This window comes from Notechis scutatus, chromosome Z, assembly GCF_049901735.1.
Source record: "Notechis scutatus isolate UNSWTSFEM ecotype Mainland chromosome Z, rNotScu1.2, whole genome shotgun sequence".
Lineage (NCBI taxonomy): Eukaryota > Metazoa > Chordata > Lepidosauria > Squamata > Elapidae > Notechis > Notechis scutatus.
In genome coordinates, this window is record NC_142025.1 from 96,414,066 (window position 1) to 96,441,906 (window position 27,841).

The following is a 27,841-nucleotide window of genomic DNA, read 5'->3' on the forward strand; positions in this document are numbered from 1 at the left end:
AACAAGAGTCAGGCAAATATCTATAGCACAGAAACAAGAATATTCAAGTGGCTGGGGATGACAGGAGTTGTAATCCAACATATGTGGACAGATGGCTAATGTGGAAAACCAGTTTTGTTTTTTAAAAGTAAACTGGTACTGTTTTTTCTACTCTCTAATCCAGGGGTGTCAAACTCAATTTCATTGAGGGCCATGACCTTGGGGGGGGCATAGTGGGCATGGATATGGCGGACATGGCCAGCTTGACGTTATTCATGTCGGGGTGCCTTTGGTGGCCTGAGTGCTCTGCCAGCAAAAACAGGCTCATGAGCTCTGTTTCTGACTGCAACAGCCTCCTGAAACCCTCTGCTAGTGAAAACAGCCCAGGAAGGTTGCACGCAGCTCTTGCGACCTCCATTTTCAGCTGCGATGGCCTCCTGCAACCCTCTGCCAGGGAAAACAGATTTCGGGAGGGATGCTTGCGGCCCTCCCGAGCTCCATTTTCACTGGTACTTTGCTGTTTCCAGGGCAGACCTGCAGGCCAGATCTAAGCACCCTGCAGGCCGGATCCGGCCCCCAGGCCTTGAATTTGACACCCCTGCTCTAGCCTGTCAGGTGAAACAGTCTGCCATCCTATCCTTGACTTTCCATTATTGCCTTCCGTATATCCTTTTTGGTAAAATAAACTTACATGGAAGAAAGACTTTCTTGGGGTGATGACCCTCGGCAGCCAAAATTGCAGTCTTCTAAATCTGGTTCTGGAAATGGAAACACAAGGAGTGATTTTTTTTTCTTTTTGGTTACAATTCAGACAACTGTACTCCCTTCCTCTTTTGCAGTTCTTGCAAAAGGTTTATATAAACTTTTAGACATCTGGTGCCCTCTAGATGTATTAGACTTCAACTTCCATAATTTCCAGCCAGCATGGTCACACTCCCTATCATTCATCTGCCTTTTTTTTCTGATCCCTTCAGTACCTCTTATCGGAGGAAAAACACAAGACTAATGACATCTTATGTCACATGTGCTTAGAAAGGATAGCTGAAAAAGCAGTGAGGTAGAGGAATAATATGGCCATCAAACTCTGGGTACTGTTGGCAAATGTCAAGGAACAGGCCTTAGGAGCTTCCTGATTGTGTTTACCTCTTGTCCCACAAAATCTAAGGTTGCACAGCCTGAATCCTTCAAATTATGGCTCCAGAAAGGAGATCTCCCCAAATCTTATTTCCCTACATCTCCCTCTTTCCAAATCTTATTTACATAGGAATATATAATATTTATATAATTCATATTTTACACTATTACTATGCCTTTATACTTCTTTAAAATGGAAATGTTCTTCCTATAAAGCTCAGTTTCATTATGTAACTCTAGGCTTGCCTCTACCTGTTTCAAGGGATGCTGTTGGTTTCATATGCCAGCAGATGGCAGGTTTGTGCAATCACTGTCACCCTGTAACATATCTCATTTTCCTGGCACTTAATCATGGCCTGCTGGATTAACTTTCTTAGGAGCCTCAGGTCATGTTTCTGATGTATTGAGCTGTATTTTTTTTAAAAAAATAATATCTAGGGGACATCAGGTGGTCTGCCATGTGCTGCGCTGAGTTGCCAGATAACTTGTCCTTTGTAAAGAATGTGTTTCTGAATAGAGAATAAATCTGTCTTTTCCCCCAAACTACCTTTGCTTTGACATATGGAAAGCTAACTAGCTCCAAAGATCTCAGAATCTTCTAAAAAGCAAGAAAGAGAAGTAAGTATATAAATAGGCCTGATTTTTGGAAGGCCATTTTTTAAAAAGATTCATGCTTGCATACACCTTTTTTTTTATTTTATTTCTATACCTGTTCTGTTGCTTTCAGATTGGTTGAGCAGAGGATTTAATGACAGTCCAGAGGTCAGCGGACTTCCAAAAATGTGTGAGGAAGGGAGGCTAAATGTGGATCCAGCCAGTGAGAAGACCTGTGAAAAAGAAAAAAGGCAAAGGAAGAGGAGAACGAAAAACCCAATCATTTTGTTTTAAGAACAGTGTCTTCTCTCCTGCTTTTCCAAAAGTCCTTCATAATGGTGAAAGGACTATCTCTTAGTGGAGAAGCAGCCAGTTGATACATTGCCTGCAAAGGTTTCAAAACATTAGTCTCATTTCATCTAAGGAACACAAGTTCACTTATGTTTTAAATGAATGTTTATTTAAATGATTTTGGTTTTTTTCAGCCAAAAATGTGGGATGAAACTTGGCTCTGCCCATCCTCCTTTGTCTGGAGTAAATATATACAAATAAATGTATGCTATTAAATGCAAAGCCAAAAGGAACAGTTCTAGCACACCCTGGATCATCTGGACTATATCAATGCAGGAGAGAATTTTGCAGGAATTGAAACTTGCCACTGGCCAAAGACTTGATTGAACAGAACAACAAATACCTGGAAACAACCTACCTGAATAGCCTCTTTTTTGAAACCTGCTAATATCTTTGTTTAGTGGCATAATTTAAATTGTCATTGAATTTCATGAGATAAGTGCTGTTAGACCCTGGAGGACATGCTCCGTACACAGGATGCCTACCCCTTTGTTTAGCCTACCAGTGTAATTTATTATTTAACTACTAGATTTATATCCTATGTTTGTTTTTTACAAGACAGTGTACATAAAGGTTTCACCTCAATCCTATGAGCTGGGTTAGCCCCAAGTCACCAGCTGGCTTCTGTACCTCAGAGACAATTAGAACTCAAAGCCTTCCAGTTTCTAGCCCTAGCACCATAACCATTACTCCAATCTAACTCAGCGTATATGTATATATACCCTCCAATTATATTATCACCCCCACAGCACCCACATAAATGAAAGAGATGCAGTCCTCAAACCTGAACAATTTAATCATTCCTACTTTAAGAGAAGCCTAATTTTTATTAATAAACCACAAATGCAGTTCATCAGTTATGCCTGGTTACTTCCTATTTCATTTTTTAAAAACAAACATATACAAACATGTAATCACTGAGAAAGTAAGACAGCCTTTTTGACTATGGGTGATTTGAGAAGAAATGAAGTTCTCTCATCATAAGAGATGTCATAAATGATTAGTGACTAATGTTTAAAGACCTTACCTGGGTAGTAGAGACAGAGGAAGAGGAGGAGGATGGGATGGTGCCAGCAAAAGGTGAGCGGGTGAGCTGGGGGAGTGATGAGGCGCCTTGGTGAGCCAGAAGATTAGAGGAGAGGGGAGTGCTGCACACAGTCCTCAGCATCCCGCCCCCGTGAGAAATGGGATCCTTGTTACTGGTATAGATCCCTGTAAGAAAAATATCAATGTAGGGCTTGAGACAAAACAATCAATCACCAAGAAACACACACATACACAAAAAACAACCTCTCCCACCCCCATATTTGTTGTTAAGAGTTGGCTTAGAGCTATTGTTTCATTTTCCTTCCCGTTTCTGTCTACATTTTTGCTTTACTCCTTCACCTTTGTGAAACAATTCCATCAGGACCTGCCAATGTTATTTCCAGTTTCTAGCACATGATCAGCTGAGATTAGATTCTTTCAAGGCATAAATAATTCCCATATTTATTTATAAAATACACTGACTGCCCATCTTACCATGGGTTAATTCTGGGGGGCTTAAAATATTTAAAAAATAAAACCTAGATGATATGAATAAAATACTATAAAGATCCAATTACTGAGCCCTAACTAAAAAGATGGGGAGGGAGGAGAGAATAGGATAAGAAAGAGGGGAGGTGGGATCTGTTATGATTCTATCAGTCACTTCTAATGTTCCATAGTTGGCTTATTGTGTATTTGGGACCTAAGAACAACATTGTATTGCACTATGTAGCATTACTCTGTATAAATTTCTCTAAAATACAAATGCTGTTGTATTTCTCAGTTGTCAAGGACTTTGTGATTTGACTTTTGATGTACAGACCCTTTTTTTCTTCACTGTCTCTTCCCATTTTTAAAAAAAGTTATTATGCCTTTTAGCAAATAAGCCTACTGAGCATGATTGATTACAATGATGAAGTGTTTCTGAAGCTGTTTGAATAATAGGTAGATACACATTACCAGGATTTAGGATCACATTGCTTTTCAGATATTGCTGGAAAACATTCAGCATCTCTAACAATGACCATGCTCATGTGAACAGATAGTATTGATCAGGTGCTATGGGAAAGTCGTATGATCTCCACTTAGTCCGTAGATTAACAAACTGACATTTAGGACAGTATTCACGACATCACTACCACAAATTATAACTCTTAATAATATGAAATATCAAATAAGATTGATAGTCTTGAAGCTGATTGGAAACACTCTTGCTTTTACCATTCCTATTAGCTGTCTCTTTGATTAAGATCAGAACAAAATTATTCTGCAAGTATGAGTCAGAAATAAGATGTATATACTGCCGATTGACCATTCAAGATATCACTAAGAATGATGAGCGTCTCCAGGTAGTTTTCCCAAATAAAGGAAAACTTGCAGTATAGGATGTGATTATTATTTGCACACACAATGTGTTATCACTAAAATCTAGCCTATTTTCTCCTTTGTTGCTGAGCTTGGTTGATGGGAATCATTCCATGACAAAACAATGCTATTCTGATGACTTCACCTTTTGCCACAAATTTGACTTCACATGGTTTATCAGCAAGACAATCCCATATTTTAAAATTAGAATACAGGTAGTCCTCGACCTACAGCAATTCATTTAGTGACCGTTCAAAATTACAATGGTGCTTAAAGAGTGACTTACGGCCATTTTTGACACTTATGACTGTTGTAGTGTCCCCATGATCACATGATCAAAATCTGGATGCTTGACAACTGGTTCATATTTATGACAGTTCTGGGGTTACATGATCAACTTTTGCGACCTTCTGACAAGCCAAGTCAATGGGGAAGCCAGATTCACTTAACACTTCAGTGGTGGGATTCAATTTTTTTTACTACCGGTTCTGTGGGCGTGGCTTGGTGGGCATGGCTTGGAGGGCGTGGTAGGGGAAGGATACTGCAAAACCCCAATTCCCACTCCACCCCACTAACCAGCTCCTGTGCGGGGCACCAAAAGAAGACACAGCTGATCAGCTGGGACTTGGGAGGCAGAGAATAGATGGGGGCGGGGCCAGTCAGAGGTGGGATTTTCCGGTTCTCTGAACTACTCAAAATTTCCACTACCGGTTCTCCAGAACTGGTCAGAACCTGCTGAATACCACCTCTGCAACACTTCACTTACTATCTTAACAACTGCAGTGATTCACTTAACAACCATGGCAAGAAAACTCATAAAGTGGGGGGGGGGAATTCATTTAACAACTGTCTCACTTAACAACATAAATTTTGGGCTTAGTTTTCGTAAGTCGAGAACTATCTGCATAGGAAACTGCCTTACAGCAAGGTCAGACCAGTTTCTCCAGCGATCTACAACTCTTCAGGATTTCAAACTGGAGTTTCTCCCAGTCCCACCTGGAGATGCCAGGAATGAGCCCTTTTGAATGAAAAGCACGCACTGAGTTAAAAGGCCTTCCCTTCATCTTGGAAAAACTGGCTAAAATTCCATAGTCCATATGAGCTTTTTTCTTTTTTTTAGCAAAGATGGGGAGAAATATATATATACTAGCTTAATACCCGTACTTCACTATGAAACTATGTGGTTGGACTTAATTTTGGGGGAGGAAAATAAGGGGAGGGGAGTCTGCCTCTGCCTATCAGGATCCATTGGTATTCATCTGGCTAGCATCCTGTCAGTGTGTGAGAGAGTTGAGGGCTGTTTGGAAACTGAAACAGTATTTGCTGTGTGAGCAAGAAGGAGACAGCAAGGAGCCTGGGCATGGCTTAGCTCAACTGTTCTATACTAAAGCTGCTTGGTGCTGTGAAACTAAAACTGAAATTGAAACTCCTCTCCTCTGCTTGTTTTGCATTTAGAACAGATTTCTTTTCAGATGGAGAGGTGGGGTAAAACTCCTTAGCACCAAAGCGGGTTAATAACAATATATAAAATACTAATGCTCTGGTGGTCATTTCAAAAAATCCTTTCTGAGCACCTAGAAGCCAAGAGGAACATACATGCCAAATTTCAAGTTTGTAGGCTTTACGGTTCTGGAGATTTTGTGAAGATGCGTGAATGGTATTTTTTAAAAAATGCAACTTTTTTTTTAAGTTGGTTTTTTTAAAAAATCAGTAGATGTAATACAATTCCTACATTATTTGAGTTGTAAACTTCACAAAAGTTCTGGAAATTTCATGTTCATCTTTGAAATTGCATTTTCTGTATCTGTTTGCACTTTGATTAAAAATACTTATCATTTCAATAATACTGGTTACTTAGCAGCTTGAATAGCAGGGTTATTCAGACAGATACTGTATGTCTAATTTTGAGAAATTATACCTTAGGTTTGCTGCTTCTTTTTCAATGCTATGAAGTAAGAACATTTTTTTCCGGCTATGGCCTAAAAGGTTAAAATTCAAGAAGGCTGTCTAAATATTAAAACAATCTGAAATCAGTGATGGACTAATGAAAAAAAAAGTTGGTAGTACTCTGAGACAGAGGTTCTCCTGGTCAGACAAATAGCAAATCAAGGAAATGCCAGATTTTCCATGTTTTTCTTCCACCATGGAATGCAATTTAAGAGTTCTTCTATCTCCTTAAGATGCTGTCGAGTTTATGCAGATTTTGAGAAGCTGAACTATTAGTTCTTGGCAGGAGCACTTGTGGGGGTGGAAGAAATAATGGAATGGTGTGTGGCGATGGTGTGATCCAAATCACAAGCTGTATATACAAAAGGTTGAGTTTTGTATTTTGAGACATGCACCATCATTTTTTGGTTTATCCTAGGTACAATGGTGGGATTCAATTTTTTTTACTACCGGTTCTGTGGACATGGTGTGGCTTGGTGGGCGTGGTGGAGGAAGGATACTGTAAAATCTCCATTCCCTCCCCACCCCGCTAACCTGCCTTCCAGCTCCGTTCTCCTGGAAGAAGACCCAGCCAATCAGCTGGGATTATGGAGGCAGAGAATAGATGAGGGGTGGGGCCAGTCAGAGGTGGTATTTGCCAGTTCTCCAAACTACTCAAAATTTCCGCTACTGGTTCTCCAGAACTGGTCAGAACCTGCTGAATACCACCTCTGCCTAGGTACATATGGATATTTGCTTGATTTCTGCTCTTGGAAATGTGATCAAGACCATTTTGCAGCCTCTTGTATGTAGCTGAGGGAGAGCAATTGCTCATTGGCAGAGATTCCTTCTTTAAAGCTCCTGTAATTCCTCCCCTCCAGCTGCAGCTAAAGTGCTCTGGGGGCCTTGCAATGTTTGTCTCCTCCCTGCTCCTCAGTTGCTCCAAAGGCAGTTTTTCCACCTCAAGGTATTGATTAAGATTGTTGAAAACTTTTTTCCTTATCATAAAAATAAATGAGGTAAAAAATTAAAGGAGATTACTGTACTGGCCACTTTTTGTGTAGATGGTTCTAGATGGCTTAGTAAGAAGATGAAACCCAGCAGGGAAGACCTGGGAAAAAGCTCCTTGGTGTACCCTATTTTTGTCAGATGAGGGTGACTAAGGCCTGAACATGCTTCTTTTCCATCATGATGAGTAGAAAAAGAAAATTGAGGAACAAGGTCAGAATCTACATGAAAGTGCCCTTAAATGCATCTGACAGCTTATCACTAAGCTCCCCCCCTCTCTTTTTCTCTCCCCACCCCTTCCTCCCACCCACCCACCCCACCTATCCATACATCTCTCTCACACCCTTCTAGAGCTTCATAAATTGCACTGGTACTAAAGTATAATCAACTTCAATTTCCTTCCACTATATCTCTCTCTCAAGCCAAACAATACAGGATAACTCTATAATTTTGTCTGAAACTACTTTTCCCACAACTTTTATGGCTGTCATACATTTTATCTGCCTACACTTCCAGGATCACATTTTAGTGATTATAAAAACAAATATATTTTTTAAAAAATAGATATAAAGTTTTTTAAAATGATATCCCTTTACTAAGTATGTATAAAAAATATCTACAACTATTTATTTATTGGCTAAACTCCCCTGGATGTAGCCTTTCTTAAAAATGGCATAAAAGTACCTTTCAGAAAGAATAGGGACTAGCTCTTTCTAATTTATAAAAGTTGAGGATCTTATCTATGGTTCATTCATGGATACCAACTATACTTTTACTCCATCTTACAGACATCCATACTAAGAATTTGCTATCTAAAGAACTAAAGGCTGAGGTATGCATGGCTCCCATTTTCATTGAAAACTGAGAAAATGAGTTAGGCTGCAGCTGAAAAATTCAAATGTAATTTACTACCCTCTTTTTCCAATATTTTTATTTATTTATTTATTTATTTATTTAAATAAAAATAAAATATTGGAAAAAGAGGGTGGTAAATTTACCACCCTCTTTTTCCAATATATAGCTGTCTTCCTGTTCTACCTGCTCAATGTGGAAAGACAATGTTTGATTACAGAATGTTTAGGATAGGAAGAAGCTGTGATTAACTAGATTCAAATCATATAAACTGTTAGATCGCGGGAAAGGAGACTCGAGACCAGTGTGACTTTCAGCTCTTTATTTCATTTATAGATCAGTACAAAATCTTGGAGCCGCGGCAGCCCTTCATATAGGGATTGCTTGCGGCTCGCCAGCCAATGACAGCTCTTTGAATCTCCCGCAATTGGTCCGGCCAATCGCGGTTGATTCATAACGAGCCAATCACGGTGGTCTATTCAACCAATCACCTTGCAGTATGTGTGGACCAATCGGATAATAGTATTAGGAGTATGCTAATATAGAACATAAACTCCAAGTTGATTTCATACCTTCCAAAATAAAATTTCCTTTTCTCTAGCAGAAGGTTGGGGAAGCAGCCACCGCTCTTGTCTTTTTTTCTGTAAACCCTACATGCAAAAAATCTTGAACACAGATGCTAAACCAGGGATAGCAGAGATAAGTAATTGCTCTCTTGGGCCCAGGAGCCAGGATAAAATGAGAATTTTATGTGTTGGCAGGGGATGCCTGAAGATAGTTCTGGATTGCAGCTTTCAGCATCCATACTATTGGCTCAAATATATGTGAATTGGGGTTCCATACAGACATAGCTAGGAAACATGACTGCTCCAAGGACACCCAGTTGGGTTTATGTCTAAGGCAGGAATAGAAATCATGGTCTCACGATTCCAATCTATGCCTTAACCATCACACCAAGACAGCTCTCTTATATAGAATCATAATTTTATAGATTCAACCCATCCAGCAACAATTTTATGAAGGAAATAAACAAGGGTACTGGCTAAAAAGAAACCCAATTTCCCACATTTTTACTACGTTACTTACACTATGGAAGAGAGATCACTACATTCTCTTGCACCTTATGCCTATAGATTCAATCAACCGTCCCAGTTATTATAACCCACTTGTTCAGACATCTTAAGTAAGATTGAGACTATTAATATTTCTTCTTAAGCACCTTCCACACCACTTTCTTTGCTCTGCCTGCTCAGATTTGAAATAACTCTCCATTAATATTCTGCCCATACAAATGGCTGCTGCCTACGCAGCAAACTATGCAGGGCATTAAAAAAGTAGAAAGAGGATGACAAGAATTTGGCAAGCAGAAAAGCATCTGCCCCTATCCCCACTTTCATTTAAATGGATCCTGGCATTCTCATGGTATCTGTCTAATTGGAGTGCAAGTTTGGATGCTACTTCAAATGCAATGTCCTGCATGCAACAAATAGGGTTTAAAAATAAACCTTGGCCTACAGTTTCAGTCATCTGAGAACTTGAAGATTCTGCACTCAGAGATCAGTGTAATGTATGTCAAAAATCAGGACTGTGGTTGTCAGGCAGACTCACCAGACATAAAAAGCCTCCCTTTCTTTGAACACAATAGAGGGAGGGAAAAGAAGGGTGGGTGGGAAGAAATCTATTGCCAGAGGCTGAGATTATAGAAGGCTTGTGGTTTGTAACAACTCCGCCCTGAAAAATAATTACATCCTGAATTCTCTCTCCTTTTCTTCCTTGGCTCCTCCCCTGCCCTGAAGTAGAGAAATTAAAAGGCTGCAGTCACTAGGAAACCAGAAAGATGCTAACGTCCAACTCTTCCCACCTCCCTTTTTTTCTTCTTCTTCTTTCTTCTTTCTACTTACTGTGGCCTGAATAGAAGTGTTTGAGAGCAAGCCAGATATCGGCAAAGCAGCTGCCAAGTAAGCGAGCCATAACATGCTCTGCCTTGGGGTTCTCTACTCTTAACCCTTTCTTGCAAAGTTCACAAGTAATTATCCTAAGAACAGTCCATTACCTGAATGATCTTTTTCCTCCTGTGTTGCTTTTTTTACCTTCTCAAGGATCAAGAAAACATGCAATTTCAACTTATGTAGAGATGCCAGAGAAGCAGAAGGCATTGCTTCAAAAAGATTAACAGCAGTCATATCAACTGGGCTGCAATCTTTATATAGGTGTACTTGGCAGCCAGACCACTGAGACAAAGGAAGAAATTGAATGCATTGGATTTTGCTGTCTGGCTTCTTTCTAATGAGTTGTGCATGTTCAGATTCTACAAAAACAACAGAAAAATGGCAATGGAGCATAAATGAGGCTGCTTTTGAGAATCTTAGCTAATTTTTTAAAAATTAAAACTAGTACCAGCCAATTAATAAAAAAGCTTTAAATAAATAATAACATCGCATACAAATATATTTTATCCTACAGTGATACTTCAAAAGTATTATTAGGTAATCTTTTGAAATAGGATTATCATTTGAATGAGAAATTAGTCAGGTGTTTCAATCAATGAGATGATAAACAAGTGTTAGTGTGGGAGGTCTTGTCTTATTTAAAGAACAAAATTCTAGGTAATATATTCAGTATTTAAGTTTGATAGTCACAACACAAATGTGTGGAAGTATATCATGGCTTGAACAAAGGAGATTCCTGAGAACCTCTGAAAAACAATTGTTGATGTTCACCAGGTTAATATGGTTTCAAAGAGTGTGAAATCCAATAGTCCACAGATTATGTACAATGAGGGCTATTCAATGCCACATTCCCAAGAATAATCAGTCAACCAAGATCACATCAAGAGGAAAGTATATAACAGCAGTTGCCAACAGGTGGGCCGCAGCCCACTAGTGGTCTGTGAGAAAATTTTGATGGTCCGCAAAGAAATGTCACCCTCAGAGCACCCCCCAAAGCAATTAATCTAGGCTGCGTGGGAACACAAGGCTGTGCTGCACACATGGCCCACGGGAACCCACCCCACGCACTCACTCCTTACCTGGCAAACTTGCCTGCTAAGTTGCTTTTCCCCCCCAACCATCAGCTGTTCTGCTGTGCCGGGAGATTTAGATTAGCTAGAAAGCAGGAAATTGTTACATATCTTGCTTTCTAGCTAGTCTTTAGATCTTCAGCTCTGCTTTTAAGCAGAGCCGAACCTTCCTTAGGACTGAAGGTTCTGTTATTCAGTGCAGACTCACGGCAAGCAAATTTTATGTGACAGACTCAGGTAGCCAATGGCTGATAGATAGATCTCTGAATGATTCTGTGAGCAACTCCATGTGCCTGCCTGATTTTGGGTAAAAGTTGCTTTTTTTATAAAAAAAAATCAATATTTACATAAATATTTATATTTACATACAAGCCATGCCTGGCCAGTCACACGACCACCAAGCCACACCCACAAATTAGGCCACGCCCACATAACAGGTTGTTAAGAAATTTGAATACCACCCCTGGCTCTGTGTGTTTGTGTGTGTGTGTGTTTGTGTGTGTGTGTGAGAGAGAGAGAGAGAGAAACAGACAGACAGACGGGGGAAGAGAGGTTAGATCAGATAGATCAGATCTCTCTCTCCCTTCCTCCCTCCCTCTCTCTCTCTCCCACCAACGTCAGTAAGCCACCGTCAGTCAAAATTCATATTAGTGGTCCCCATTATTTAAAATCATGAGTTGGTCCCTGAGGTCCAAAAGGTTGGCGAACCCTGGTATATAATACTTTGGGAAGCTTCAAACAAAGGTGTGCATGACAGGGTTACAAGGAGAAAATCACTATTCTTCAAAAAGAACCTTGTTCTCCATCTACAATTAGTAAAACCACATGAGTAAATCAGAGGATTGGAAGAAAATTCTATGCACCACTGACATCAAAGAAGAACTTTTTTGGCTTGAATTAAAATGGTCATGTTTGGCAGAAGAACCTTATCCAACTTGTGAAACATGGCTAATAGTTTGATATTAACTTCCTTTCATTAAAAAAAATAGGCTGAGGCGACACTTTGTTTGCTTTTGGTGTGGACGGCTTCAAATATGGTGTGGTATTGGGAAGTCAAGCAGAGCATTGTAGATATGGCAATGTACAGCATATTGTACACTTGGCTAACTTCTGTTCATCATCTCCTCCTGAGTTTTGTCAAGTGAGAAAAGCTGGGTGAACCTGAGGGATCTATAAACTATGTGAAAATCTAAGGGATCTATACATTTCATTCAGATAAGATCCCTTCCCTTTTCAAGCTACTTCACAACGGTAATTGTGTTTGGAACACATCTTAGAATTATTTGATTGCCTAGCAAACAGATAGCCATGATTAATAAGCCTAGAAACAAACAATCCAGGTTAAATGAGTTAATAGACATGAACAATAACCAATACAACTGAGGAACTTTGAAGAGTCAGATCTAGGAAAAAGGAAAAGCAGCACATCACAATTTATAAGACACAGATAATTCTTCTTATTTCATGCATTGTGTGTATAAACTTGCTTTTTTCTATTATTTTCAGTCTTCAAGGGCAATAGGGATATATGATTGTGACATCACTGGAATCGGCTACGGTAAGTTTCCCTCAGTTTTAGAGGTGTGATGGAGTTACAAGAACAGTAAGTGATACCGAAAGCACAGTAGTGTTTGGGAAATTACAAACCAATTAAGAAACTAAGATGATTTTGTGCTGGCAGAAACATAGCACTCCTGAGATTAATCACTATTTGCTAGATATGAATTTGCTAGATTCATATAATAATTTAAGCTACAAATTGAGTTTTAAAAAGCTGGGTTCAAACGGCACACGTGAGCCAAGGCTGAACAACCACATTATGGATTAACATTTTTTCCCAATCATCTTGCTTTTAATAAGAGTTTCTCAATCAGGGTCAACCTGGAGGAGGAAAAAAAATCCTAGTAAATATATCATTGCATCATCTCTTATCTCATCAAACAAGTCCTTGGATCAACCAAAACATGTAGCAACCTGGCCAGAGGCCACAGGAGGAGCATGTTACCTACCTGATCCCATAAGTGGTGATTCTAGACTGAGGCTCGGAAGGGTGGATCCATGGCTGAATGAACGTGAAGACCCACTGATGCTGGAGCTGGCCAGGGATCCCCCAGAGAAAGGCAAAGAAGAGGCAGCTGGAGTCCCAACCAGTTGGGTACCGGGCACTTCTTTATTCTTGCTACCCTTGGGCCTTCCTGGTCCATGCTTGCTTTTCTTATTGGCCTTGTGCTTTTTTTCTTTCAGGACTTCTACTTCTTCCCCACTAAGAGATGGCATGCGCTTGTGGCTGCTGCCACTGCTGACTCCACCACTCCCACTTGGGGTGCCACCAATAGAGTTGGAGGTCTTGTAGTCCACAGGGGAAGCATCCCGTCCCCTCTGCTGACTCACGGCTGAGGTGGAGAAACGCATGATGGAGCCAAAACCTGAAAAGATCACCTTCTGCTCAAAGACATCACTTTTCTGCCCTTCAGACAATGGAGAGCAGTGAGCGGAAGACGAGGATGAAGAGATGGGTTTGTGGTATTTCTCCTCCTCAGGCTGCTGCTGTTCAAGCTTTGGAAAGGTTACAAAATCCTGGGAGAAGGGCAAGGAGCTGCATGAGGTACCTGAAAGAGGACCAAGCAGAATCCTGAAATCTACAGCAAGCTGACAGGAGATGTTTTAGCTGCACCTCTCACATGTATCTCATCTTGCACTTTATAAAGTAAAAGATGGTAAACAGCTCCCTGTCTGCTCATCACAATTAAATCAATTAAAAGTTACAATTAAAAGATTGAAACTACCTAATTCCTCATTACATTACTAAACTAAAAATTAGCTTTTGTGAAGTAATTGCATGCATTTGCATTCCTGGGGCCTTGTCACCCTTATCTCCATTATGTATCATAAATAAACTGTTATCTTGAAGTGATCTAATAATATATTTGGCCACATTTTACTATTTACGTACAGGCAATCCTCATTTAGTGGCCGTTTGCAGTTACAACAGTGATGAAAAAGTAATCTCTGGATCTTTGTATTTATATGACTTTTGTGGGTCTATAAAGCAAAAGAAAACTGAACTAAGATTATAAGCATGGTTACAGTTTCATTTAATGATTGCTTCATTGAACAACTGAGTTGCTAATCCCTAAACAAGGATTACTTGTAGTAGATATAGAAAATGTTTGGGATTAGTGGGAAATGTTAGATGTGGGTCTTACTATACCATTTTTATGGTATCAAACTAAGTGTATATACTATGTCAGTTAAATATTATCTTATTCTAGGTTCACCATGAGGAGGAATAATTGGACTTGTAAGTGCACATTGCATTTTTGTTGCATATAATATGATATATTGTAATATGTACCATATAAAGTCTTAGCCTTAGTTACTTAATTAAATTACTAATGCTGCTACTACTTATATAACACTTATTATCTCTGTTTCATGGATAAAGAGAGAGCAATAATCACTTGCCTAAAGCCACTAATTAGAGCAATGGATCTTGATCCACACTATCAATACACTATCAATGGTCAAATAAAGGAGACTGGCAATCAAGGACCAATTGTCTAAACAAATGAAAAAAAGTCAAATACAGTTGAATTACATAATTGATATATGTTGTGTTTCCTTTTCTTGTATCATCCGTCTGTATTCTGATAGTCATCAGGGATAGGAAAAAACTTTGCAAGATATGGAAATCTGATTATCCACTGATCAGCTCTACTTCGTTCATTTGAATATATGAAAATTTACTGGGACTACCAACAACCCCTGAAGCCTAACTTTGTATCTGTAAGAGTTAGAACATTTGGGAGAAAAAAAGAAAAGAAAGAAAACTTGCTTGGACTTACTTCTGGTCAATATACAGCAGGAGGAGAATTAATAACAGGCCTCCTCCCTAAGAGAAGCTAAGGGTACTGTAAAATAGTAAAGATTTATCTACCCTTCAGAAGACTTGCCCACTTACCATTCAATAAAGCCTGTCTAATTCAGCATGTTAGTCTAATACCTCCCCCTTCCCATTTTTCCTATTTCTTTCTGTTCTTCACCTGCTGGTGGAAATGTTACACTGGATGAGGAGGAGCCAAAACCTATTGAACTTTTCCCACTTCCAGACTTCTTGGTTTTGTGGCTTGTGCCATGGCTTGAAGATCTTTTGCCTTTCACCTCCGACCTGATGATCTCTGAGGGTTCTTTACTGCTCTCGTGGTGGTTGGTGGAACTCTGCTGAAATATGAACAAATAGGGGAATTAGGAGGTGGTGTGTTGAAGATTTCTTTCACATCTGTTACTGTATGGCCTATTTTATATTTCAAAAATATTTGCTCAGAAGGTCTAAAAAGAGGCAATGATCTGCATCACCAAAAGACAGAAATTGTTTCTCATTCTGGATCCTGGCTGAAAAATATGTTTTTCTCCACGGATGCATATATTTTAAAACTCAAATTAGGACCTGCCAGAAAAAAGCATGTTAGCCTTTGCTTAAAATGAGTCCATCGTTGTCTGAAGCATTTCACCCCACTGTCATAAAGCTCTTACTTTTGGCCAAATATTCCTAGTGTCAAGTCCAGATGCATTTTTGAATGTTGCCAAGAATCACCTTGATAAGATGGAAAGGTTTTTTTTTATATTAATGGCTTTAAAAAATAAATCTTATCATTTGAACCCTATGGATTTAATTCCATAAAAATAAATTTTGTTCCACAGAAGCATTTAGAAATTCTCAGAATTTTAATATCAAATAATCTGGAGGATGCCATTGTGGTTAAGAGATGTGGTTAAGAGATGATGAATTTAAACAAGATTAATAATACATAGCCTTATAATAATCATTTACAAAAAACAACACACTCATACAACAATCTCTTTTTCTCTTTCAAATTTATATAGTATAACCATATCAACTGCAGATAAAATAACATTAAAATTAACCCTATGATCATCCAGAAGCAGCATAGATCAAGCGTATTTATAGGATTTGCCTACAAATATGTAAATACACCCAGCAGGTTGAAAAACTGAAAAGAAGAATAAGTTCTCCAATCTGTTTTTAACATGTTATATATGTTTCATGCTTTTTCTTTCTGTTTTCCTCCCTCCCTAAAACTGGTCTCTGAAAGATTTCTCACCTGTATCAGACGGTATCTTCAAACAAAACTTCTAAATTATCTTATTTCTATATGGTTAATGCAATTAATATTTTATGTTTAATATTTTATGTCCATGTTCCCATGTCCTTGGGCATTTTTTATTTCTTTTAAGCAAAAATTCAAACAATCAAGCTTTCCTCTCCCTATTTTATTTTTGAGCTGCTGCTCAATCACCCATATCAGCATTAATGTAAAATTATATAATACTGAATTGCCAGGGAAACTTGGATTTTACTGTTCCAGAGGTTATAACCAATACAAACCAATACAAATATTGTTTTACTATTCCTTTAGGATTATTTCAGTAGTTCCTATTCAAGTTTCCTAATTGAATAAGGGATCATACTTCATAATATTTTTCTAGATCATTTTAGCCTCACACATTTTGTGATATACAACTGGGAGCAATTTATCAGCTGATTTACAATGGTTTTGCAGCTCTCCAAGCAAACAACGTTTCCAAAAACTCAGAGAAGAAGCTTTAAAAGGACTCCATGAAACAATGAATGATAATAAGGTGGAAGGTGGAAGACCAACGGTAAAGCCAAAAGTACACCTTAGGTGCTCTGCAACAGATATTGCAATTATACATTAAAATGAGAGATAATCCTGCATGGGTAATTTACTTGGGTGATATCATTTTGAGGAGACAATCTCTCTCATTCCGCTCTCTATATAATACACTAATTGTGTACAATCATATTATTAATTGAATAAAAATTTACTGAATTTTCTCTGTTATGTCAATTCTGTGCAATCAGTTCTGTGCTATATGCATCCCAGATGAGTACATGAAAAGCAGAGCTTGAAAATCCTGAAGTTCTATAAATTTCTCCAAGAATATAACTCTTTGGATGAATACAGATAGTTCTTGACGTACAACCATTTGTTTAATAACTGTTCACAGTTACAACAACACTGAAAAAAGTAACCTATTGTTATGAACTAACAAAAAACCATTTAATAAAACTTATTAACATTATGTTAAGCAGGCTTGAAATCCTGCACTTTGGATTGGCCCTTGGATAGCAAACTGGGATTGGTCCTCACGGAGCAACCTGATTGGCTTGGTCCTCACGGATTGGTCCTCACGGAGCAACCTGATTAGTTTAACATCTTTCATTGGCCAAAAGTTAAGCATGTGGACACAGGTCATTGGTTAACAGGTCAGTAGCTAGCTCTATAAAAGGGCTACTGCTGCCCAAGGGTTTTGGCTCTCTGTTTCTGATCCTTAATAAAGAGTTGAAGTTCACTAAGTCACTGACTCGTCTCAATTACTTGCACCCATGCCCAGAATATAACACCTATGACCAGTTCTAACACTTATGACAGTTGTAGTATGTCCCAAAGTCACAAGATCAAGTTTCAGGTGCATGGCAACTGGCATGTATTTACGACTGTTGCAGAGTCCTGGAATCTTGGGATTATAATTTGCAACCTTCCTAGGGAGTTTCTCACAAAGTCAGTGGGGGAAGCCAGATTGCTTAACAATCACATGATTAATTCAGCAACTGTACTGATTTGTTTAACAACCATGGCAAAAATGATTGTAAAATGGGACATGATTCACTTAATAACTGTCTTGCTTAGCAATGGAAATTTTGACTTTAATTGTGGTCATAAATTGAGGACTACCTGCAATCGACTGAGTTGATTTATAAATTCAGTTGGATCTGTAACAATCTCTTTGAGTCTTCACATCTGCTAAACATTGTAGAGGCCAATAGAATGGAAGGTAATGCAAGTATTCCTCAAAGAAGTGAAAACAAAGCAAAACAACAACAACCTATCACCACCCATCATCCATATATCAAGCTAATTCAGAAAACTGACCTTATTAACCACTCCCTTTCAGAGAGAAACACTGAGGGTTTCCTCCTTATCAGTACCTCTCTGCTAGTGTATATTGGACGCTACTTACAATACATGCAAAGTTATAGGAATGCAGAGAGGCACATGTTGCGGGTGGAAATAACTCAGAAACCACATCAAAGACCTTTTAAAATCCATAATGCCAAAAGATGACTGAAATAATAGTAATGTATTAATGCTGGGCCAAAATGTGACTCCAAAATGAACCTTAAATGGAAAATTCATTAAATTTTCAAACAAGCCAACAGAAAGACCCAGATGTTTTCAGAGATTACTGGTGAGAAGCTCAGACTTTTCCATTAAAGTTCAAACATAACAACCAGTTTAGGAAGTAAACTGTTTGTCATTCTTCTCAGGGGTGTCCTTTTTACATGGCTTCAATGACAATTGCAATTGCCTGTAAATTTAATCATTTAAACTAAATCAGAAGCTTTAGTTTTCCAACTTGCTTTACCATTACAAGGTCTTTTCCTTCCATGAATTTAGCTGCCAAACTCATATAATTTCATTGGCTCAGAGTGGGTGCTCTAAAGTGGGAAGTGGGGGAGTGCAGAGTCTGGCCTTCAGATGCAACTAAACTACCATTCCCAGCAGTGTAGCAAGCATAATCAATAGTGAGGATAGTAGTCAATTCTGGAGGACCAGAAGTTTCTCCTTCTCTTCTATTAAAATCTTTTTCAGTTCAATTAAGTATTTTGTGTTTATGGCAAACACTTTTCATTTAGGCATCATTAAGCTTCTTTCTTCATCCTTTCTGATTGCTTCTTTCTTTTGCTGTCAGATCCACTCCTAATAGCTGTTGCATTTGCCTACATTACTGCACTACTGTCAATGCCTCTATCTTAAAATATTGTGGCATAGATTTAATTCCACCAGCCTGTTCCAGCTGCCAGCTCCAGCCAGACAGGCTCCCAGCCATTTGGATTTTGGCCAATCTATTAGATGTATGATAGCAACTGGAATAACTTCAGTGGGGCAAAAGACAGCCAGCCACTAATAGGGTTTTGCTTTTTGCTTCAATCCTTTGGAAATATGATTGTTCTCCCTCTGAATTGTTTTGAGCTCTTCATCATCAACTCTCTAGAGTTGCAAAATCGACAATATTCAGAGAGTAAATAAATACACCTTAGAGTATGAATACAGATGTAGAAACATCAACCACACAGAGTCAATAAATATAAACCAGCATATGCTAGTCCTTGAGGGAAAATTATACCCTGAATCAATCTCTTCTCAATACTCCTGCATATCCTTTCCTGTGAGGCAAGAGGATCTTCTCTTGTGAAATGTGTTGCATTTAAGGAGTGACCTGAACTGGAGAAAGTAAGAGTAGGGAGGGGAGAGTGTACAAAATCCACTGAAGGCAGAACTGTCCACCATGGTTTAGATTAGGTCTCCTGAGAGCAAGAGCAGGAAGAGAGAACAACGAACAATCTGAGTCAGACAAGAGTGCCCTCATTCAAACAGAGATGCCATGGAACAACTCGTGAAGGCAAGAATTGGCAGAGAAGAATGAAAAGCCTAGAGCAGGAGTGTCAAACTGGCGTCATCATGGTGGTGTCATGTGATACATCGGGACTTTTTTCCCCTTTGCTAAACGGGGCGGGGGCATGGCCAGCACGCAACGCATCTGGCCTGTGGGCCAGGAGTTGGCCCAGAGAGACAGAGATTCAGAATGTTTGTCCATATTTCTGGAATAAAGCTTCATCCGCTATCCTACAGCCAATGTGGAGATTATATAGTAGACAAAATGTAGCACTAACACAATGGGAAATTCCACACCAAACCCAGATAACAAATTACAGGATCTTCTTAAAGAAATCAATCTATTGTGCATTTTCCTGTTTCAAGGCATGTATGTACTGTACAGTATGTATACTGTAGATGACTGAATGTGCCTCCAAGTAGCCTAGCCATAATGATTCCCATGCATCCACAATTTCAAAATATAATGTAGATATAATAAAACTGGCCTGGACCTTTAATGTAGGTATTCTGGAAACTGTAGTCAGTGCAAAGGTTTGCAATTCACCTCCTAAAGGAAGTAATTTATCAGGAACAAATTGCATCTATTTACTACCAAGCTAAGTATTAGTTTAGCTTAGAGATGATCAGATCTCTGGTAGCCGTCAGAACTGAAAGTATTTCCCCCTTCAGGAACAAATCTACCAAAGTTCTCTTTAACAACTTTATATTAGGGTGAAAACAGTCACAATACAAAAATTCTACCAAGTGAACTATTTCCACTTTAAAACTGACATGTAACTATATATATATAGCAGCAGGGGTGGGCTGCTATCGGTTTGCCCCAGTTCAATCCCACCCCTGGCTGGCCCCACCCGCCTCTCCCCTCTCTGGGGTCTCCGTTTGGATGCCAGGTAAGTGCAGAGGCTCAGGGAGGGTGAAAAATGGGCCTCCTGGAAGCTCCGTTTCCAGCCTCCAAAGGCTGGGGGAGGGAGAAAACAACCCCCCGCTGTGGTGCAGGAGGCCGACTAGGCCACACCCACCATGACCACACCCACAGAGAACTGTTGGTGATATTTTTGAAGCTCACCCCTATATAGCAGAGCAGACACTCTTTGAGTCTCCTTCATTACAATGCATTGGAAAGGATGTATATATGGTAGTAGTTCTCTGATAAAAGAGGAATTTTAATATTTACTGAATTGTTTACTTAGAGATTGCTTGAATCCTTATTGGCTTAAGAACTGATTCCTAAATCAAGCCCTACAAACTTTATATCCAAGTACAATACAAATTAGTCTGCCTATTAAAAAACAAACTTCTTGAGAATGCCACATTTGCTAGAGATTCATTATAAGCCCATTTTTGATACAGTGCCCAGTTGTAAAATTGTCTCATTTTTAGTTACATTTGGTGCCACATCTTATAAGCTTTTATCACCCTAAATATTTTCTCAGGCTTTCAGTTAAATTTGTAGTGCTATGTTTAGTATCCTGCTATTGATATTTTAGTTACTCTGAATTACATTATGAGTTCTTAAGTTACTTTAAAATATTCATTTCAAATATTTATATATCTCTCTGCTGAGTTCTAGGTGGCCTAGAACACCTATAAATCACAGAAAAATAAAAATATAAAGCAGCAGCAAAACACAGTAGCAATAAAAATGTTTAAATATAACATTTTAAACTTTAACTTGATAAAAAGAGGCACAAGACTAAACACTGAATATCCTCTTAAAAGCTAGTCTTCACCAGTTTTAACAAGAGGAGTTACCGTATATGTGTGCTTGATGAAATGGTTTATTATACTGTAACACTATTTTTTACCCTTTCCCTAATTTGAGGTTGTGTTATAGATGATATTAGCTTATATATTTTATAAATAAAATGAATGAGGCAATTTTTAAAGATTGGGCCAACTTTAGCTGAGAGAAACAAATATGAAATGGAATCTCCATATTTAAGGCATGCTAGAAGATGGGATGGAAATAGATTTCATTTGCATTTTAATGTGAACTTAATTAAGTTATATTTTTCAAAACAAATTTGATGATATATTTAAAGCACTGTTAAAATGTTATGTTTGGAGGAAAAATGTACAAATCTGTAAACTTATGAAAATAAAATTTAAAAAACCCTAAATAATATATTTTGCAAAATATAAGTGTGAGGTAAAGCTCCATTTAAAATAGGTCAAATGCATACAAATACTTGAAAAATGTAATTTTTTAAAAGTCTCACAGATTGATGTGGAAATGGGTTGTGACACATTTACAATGGGAAACTGAATTAGCCAAAATTTTATTTTTCATTTTTTAACTATACAAATTAAAGAGCCAAGTGACAGAGATAGCATTTGATTTAGGAGAAGCCATGAATCCAAAAGGGTTACAGAGCAATTGGGGGAAGATTTTTAATATTCTGAGATGCAGGAAATTGCTTTAAATTAGCCATGTTACAATTTTACACACACACACCCCCCTGCAAAGGTCCAGGCCAGTTTTATTATTTTGGAGCTCAACTGTGTGGCCAGAGATGGTAACATGGGTAATGGTGCAAAAATAGATGACATTTAAAAAAATCTTTTGGCACTTGCTTGGTTAAATTTTATTTATTTATTACATTTTATGCTACCTATATATCCTATAAGGAGACTCTGGTTTAGATCAAGATTGATTTCAATAGAACTGTGTACAAATCAAATGATCGAAATGGATGCCTCAGCTTTTGGCTATGTCTGATGATGCAAAGTAGGGACTGATCAGAAAATCAGTAATATGTCTCAATCAACCAGAAATAATATGTTTTAATCAGAAAAAAATCAGAAACTCAACCAGAAATAATGTGTCTCAATCAAGCAGCTTGCAAAGGACAATAAGGGCATTTGGGTGCATTACAGAGGTTAGAACATTTCAGGGGTGGTAAGAGGAGAAGGATCTGAAGGAGAAAAAAAAAACTAAAAATGCAGCAAGAGATGCCAATGACTAATGTTTGCAATTTTTCAGAACCTTCATGCATGTACAGATATTAATATAGTATCAATATAGGACTTTGTGAAAAGGTTTCCTCTTCTTTCTTATGCAGCTGATCCCACCTGTTCCACCTTTCTCCATGGTGAATCATAGCTTCTGTTAGACTAGTGCTTAAACCTTTCTTTGCAGAATTCCTATAGAGAAACAGTGGTCATTTGAAAGGGACAACTAAAAAGGGGCTACAGGACCTGAGCCTATTTGCTTTCGCAATTAAGGAGCAGAAAAAAAGAAAAAAAATGCCATCATGGGGATATTTGTTAAAAATAAATAAAACTCTAGAGAAACTTGTCACGTCAGAATAGATGCAGTCCAGAACAGAAAAAGAGCCAGAATAGAAGTCTATGGAGATTCTTAGTTAGATTCAATCTTTGAAAAAGGCAAAAGTTTTTGTACAATCCTGCAATCCAGGGGGGATTAATCATGTCATTATAGAGAAACCATGGACCACAGAAGATATTATATAGTCATATATATTTTTTCTGGCTAATCTTTTTTGGAATCTTTAAGATACTCCCTCCCTCCAAAAAGATTTTTTTTTGTTTTTTGAGGAATTTTTTTTTGTATTTTTATTTTCTCTAACTTTTATTTATTTATTTATTTTTGTTTCTCTAACTACAAATTGCTGGTGCTGCTTTTAAGTGTGTGGATACCACTATTTTAGCTACATTTCTACAAGTGAAACAATTAACCAAATTTTGCAGTGAAGTGAGGGATTTTTTGGGTGTGTGTGTGTGTGCCAAATTTTCAACTACACTAAGCATCCAGGTCTCCTTTCCTCTCCCTGTAGTTTTGTTTCTGTCATGTAGCATTCTGTGCCACTGATCATGTTCATGTCTCATTAGGTATCTCTTGGAAGCTTTTCTTCTTTTGGGTTTCTCTCCCCCCTCCTCAAAGTATGTTTAATCCTTAGCAATCCTTGAAGTTCCCTCTTGTATACAGATTATTCAGCTCATAAAGGCTGCATTAGCAGTAGCTGAATTTATTTAAATTTTATGATCCCTGAAAGAAAGCTGACAATGTCCGGCCTAAACCGAGAACCCCACATGCAAACTTGGCAAGGATGGGCTTATTCTCACTTAACCATTTTTTCTTTGATTGAAACTCCTACCTCCTCTTGAAAGTTATGATGAAATTGACTGTTATTTCTTGTTGATTAAGGTGATCTATTCAGAATCTTCATCTGAGCATTCAAAGGATATTACATATACCCTTGTCTGTTCTTTCTCTATGGCAACTGGAGTTGAAGCACCTGTTTCCCACTAATCTAGTAATGGACTGATCTCACTCCCACATCTGTAAGAATGTAATTAGGGGCTTTGGTGAAGTCATTCCCCCTTTGTGCTCTAAATTTATAATGAAAAGAGCAGCTACATGACAATAATTACATAAAAATACCTTAGTTGTGAAGAAGAACCCAAAACCTGAATTAAATCCACTATCTATAAGCAACTCACATATGCTGATTCAGATTACTAAAATCCCTTATAGTTTAAATTATAGTCTCTTAATCTATTAGTTTTAAAATTCAGCAGTGAATTCTACAACTTCACAGAACAGCATGTGAAAGACACTACTGCTAGACGTTAGCCTATATTGCCGGTCAGGTGAAAATATTCTGAAAAACTGCTTGAAAGTGGACCAACACCCCCCCACCTTAGTGTCTCCATGTTATTCATAATTTTCTAAATCCTCCCACCTAATCTGTCAGATATCAGAATAATAAATAAACTCCAAATATTTTATCTTCTCTCACAGTCAATACAGCAATCATTTGAACATTTATCGTAGAATCATGCGGCTGGAAGGGATCTTGGAGGACTCCAACTCCCTGCTAAAGGCAGAAGATCTTATTGCATCCTGGCAAAATGGCTGTCCAATCTTTTCTTGAAGACCCCCAATGATGGAGCACTCACAATTCCAGGTGGCAAGCCCAAACTTGTTCAACCTCTGAATCCAAAGTGGGCTAGATCTGCTGAAATAGCGCATGCAGGTTACATTTATTTTATAGGCAATTAATTTTAACCAATAGGTATTCTTTCTTTCTTCCTTCCATCCATCCATCCCTTTCCTTTCCTTTCCCTTCCTTCTTTTTTTAGAATTGTTACATTATAGAGAAATCATGAACCACAGAAGGTATTATGTAGTCATATTTTTTGTCTGCCTATTCTTTTTCTTAGAGGGGTTGTCTTGGTCATATCACTTACTGATAAATATACTGTAGTATATGGCCACAGCACAATTTCCAAGAGTTTACCCAGTCAAAGTAAATCAAAAAATATTTGGCTCTGTTTGACCCCAAGGGCTACATACTTGCCACCATCTTTTCTTCAATACTGAATTCAGCAACAGAAAGGCTGCATGAATAGATGTCACTCTGGGTTCATTCAGTATTTCCTCTGATTTTCAGAAGTTGACAAATGACAAACAGAATCTCTTTAGGCATATATACTCATTGCAGAACCAGCATTGGTTTCTAATTATATTGGCATGTCTCAAAAAGACAAACTTCTGTGCATATATTAGCCCTCAAGATGTTGCTTTTTGCCAGGTACATAGGATACTTCCCCATTCATGAGAGCATTGTGCTACTACATTATTATGCTTACCATGACTAAAAAGAAAATTACTGCCAAGCACAACAATAAACTTGCAGAATGCTGGTTGCATGACTTTCAACTAGTACGAAGCACAGAGAATGAACACTTTTCAGCTTTCATGGAAAACAATTTACTAATTAGCCTTGATGTACAGACTTAAGGTAGAAAATTGAAGATGATTTTCATTTACCATGACTTAACATTAAGGAGCATCCACCAACAACAGTAAACAACAACAGCAACAGTAAATAAACATCTTGCACAACTCTTATATATGTCAATAAGGCTTACACAGGACTGCTGGAAGATTGTGAATACATAGCTATATTAGCAGCTGTTAATACAGCTGCCCCATCTCTTAGAAGAATCTTCCTTTTCTTTATAGCAACTGAGATCTGATGGACTATCATGTTTTTAATGGAAAGCAGTGGATTAAGTTGAGCAACCAAGTTTCAAGTTTCATTAAGTTCTTGACAGTAATGTACTTAGCACGTGATGAAAAAGCTCCCTGATCCAAATGACTCCATAGGTAACTACATGAATATTAGTCACGGGCATATTGAAAATGGGAAGGAATTAGGGGTGAATAAGGTAAAACCCCAGATAACTTTAACATAAAATTGCTAAATTTCCCCTTTATAAAGAAAAAACAAATCAACAAACATCATTACTATGTAATAATACTTTAACAGTTCTGATATATGTAGACCACTTCAGTTTTGTTTCCAAGAATCTTTCTAGTTACTTTTCTAGTTTACCAGAGAAGAGCACAACTGATAAATCATCTTGATTTACTAAAGAAACTGAAGATGGCACAAGTGATAACTGTTCTTCATTTCTTCTATACAGCATTTCTTTATCATACAACATCTCAAAAGAATGTGCAGGAACTCACTATGTTACTATTGTTCTGCGACCTTAATATCATCTTATTGGTTTATAAACAATGGTAATAAAATTTGTCTCCCAATCATAAGAGGTTTTTTTTCTTCAATACATTAAAAACGTTATTTTATCCATGGTGTGCCCAATATTACTGTTGATATTTTCTGTTTAAACACAGAGTAGAGAAAAAACTCTCTCCAAAAGGCTGGCCTATAATTTAATCAAACTAAGCAATACTGTGTTGAATAGTTTTCACTCTTTTTTCCAGTAATCAATTAAGCTGGAGATACATTGGATATGTAGTAAATGTCTGTACTGAGAAAATGAACTCTTTGAATTCTTCATGGTTAAACTGAAATCCATTTTCTGCTGCCATATCTATGGAATAGAGTATGTGCTAAAAAGTGCCGTATTTATTTATCTTAAGCAAATTTTACAGAAATGGAAAATAAGAAAAAATTAAAAACAACAAAGAAAACCCATAATCAACTTTAAAAAATTAAAAGGGGAAAGGGATATATCTATACTCACAATTATATGCATATATGCAAGGGGGGGGGGAGATTCTAAATATACATTTAAAAAGATCGTTCTCTAATATCACAAAATGTCATAAAATAGCACATACAGTCATTTTTTTTTATTAGTAGAATTCATTGACTTTTAAAAACCAGATAATCTATTGGAAGGAATTATTTTTAGCATTCTTCCATACAGAATTTTTTTTCCAACTGTGCAATGTTTGAGAGGTTTCTTGCAAGCTTAGCCTGTTCCAAATCACCCCAGAGCATCTCTGTGGGATTCAAACCCAAGCTTTGACTTGGCTTATTCTAGGCCCTTCCATTTCTTTTTCTTTTTAAATTTCTGCTTGGTGGATTTACTGACATTTTTAGGGTGATTGTGTTGCAAAGTCCACTTCTGGTTTAATCTTCGGACAGATGGTCTCACATTATCCTCGAGGCCTACTCTGAAGAATTCAGAGTAGATTCTATCATCATGCTGCCTAATGCAGCAAAGCAGTCCCAAAACATAACAATCCCACCATTTCCCAACATAGAATGGATATTAATTGCTATTTGATTTTATGCACTTCTATTTGCCGTGAGGTCCAAGAAGGCAATATGGCTGCATTTGGTCGTGGTCACCCATTTAACACTGGCCAGAAAGCCCAAGAAGCTTAAGGAATGCTAGATACTATTACCCATGATGTACGTTCTCTGGTTCCCTAGAAGATCTGCAAGAAGTAATGCAGAGGCAACCACACAGATAGTTGAATTGGACATCCAATTATGAGGCCACTGCTGTATCCCATAGAAGTTGTGTATATAATTAAGTGGATTGTGTGTACATGTTTACTTCTCTTCTATATGATGTTCTCATCATATGCTAAATAAATAATAATTGGCTGGTTCCATCTGTGTTACTTTTGTGGAAACACAATAGCCCAAATAGTCCAACAGAGGAAGACCTAAGGTATATTTATCTAAATTAGCATGGAGGCTGTAAGTCTCAAAGTATAATGGGCAGCTGGGCTGCAAGAATAACTTTAAGGAGCAAGAGAAGAGCTACAACCAAGGCAACAGTCAAAGTA

At 37.9% G+C, this 27,841-nt stretch overlaps 1 protein-coding gene across 5 annotated transcripts in view; it reads right to left on the reverse strand.

Annotated features, from left to right (window-relative positions):
• The window catches only part of MLLT6 (MLLT6, PHD finger containing), a 117,737-nt gene that overhangs the window by 22,954 nt on the left and 66,942 nt on the right, over window positions 1–27,841 (reverse strand). For 4 of the 5 annotated variants that reach the window (XR_003371066.2, XM_026669819.2, XM_026669823.2 and 1 more), the window contains exons 9-13: window positions 15,298–15,475; window positions 13,264–13,863; window positions 3,086–3,270; window positions 1,823–1,940; window positions 671–737 (exon numbers count right to left, since the gene is read on the reverse strand). Coding sequence is in view for 4 of the 5 variants with exons in the window: in XM_026669819.2 (XP_026525604.1) it covers window positions 671–737; window positions 1,823–1,940; window positions 3,086–3,270; window positions 13,264–13,863; window positions 15,298–15,475 (1,148 nt within the window). In the remaining variant the exon portion in view is untranslated. The remainder of the gene's footprint in view (window positions 1–670; window positions 738–1,822; window positions 1,941–3,085; window positions 3,271–13,263; window positions 13,864–15,297; window positions 15,476–27,841) is intronic. The other variant, XM_026669822.2, reaches the window with a different exon arrangement.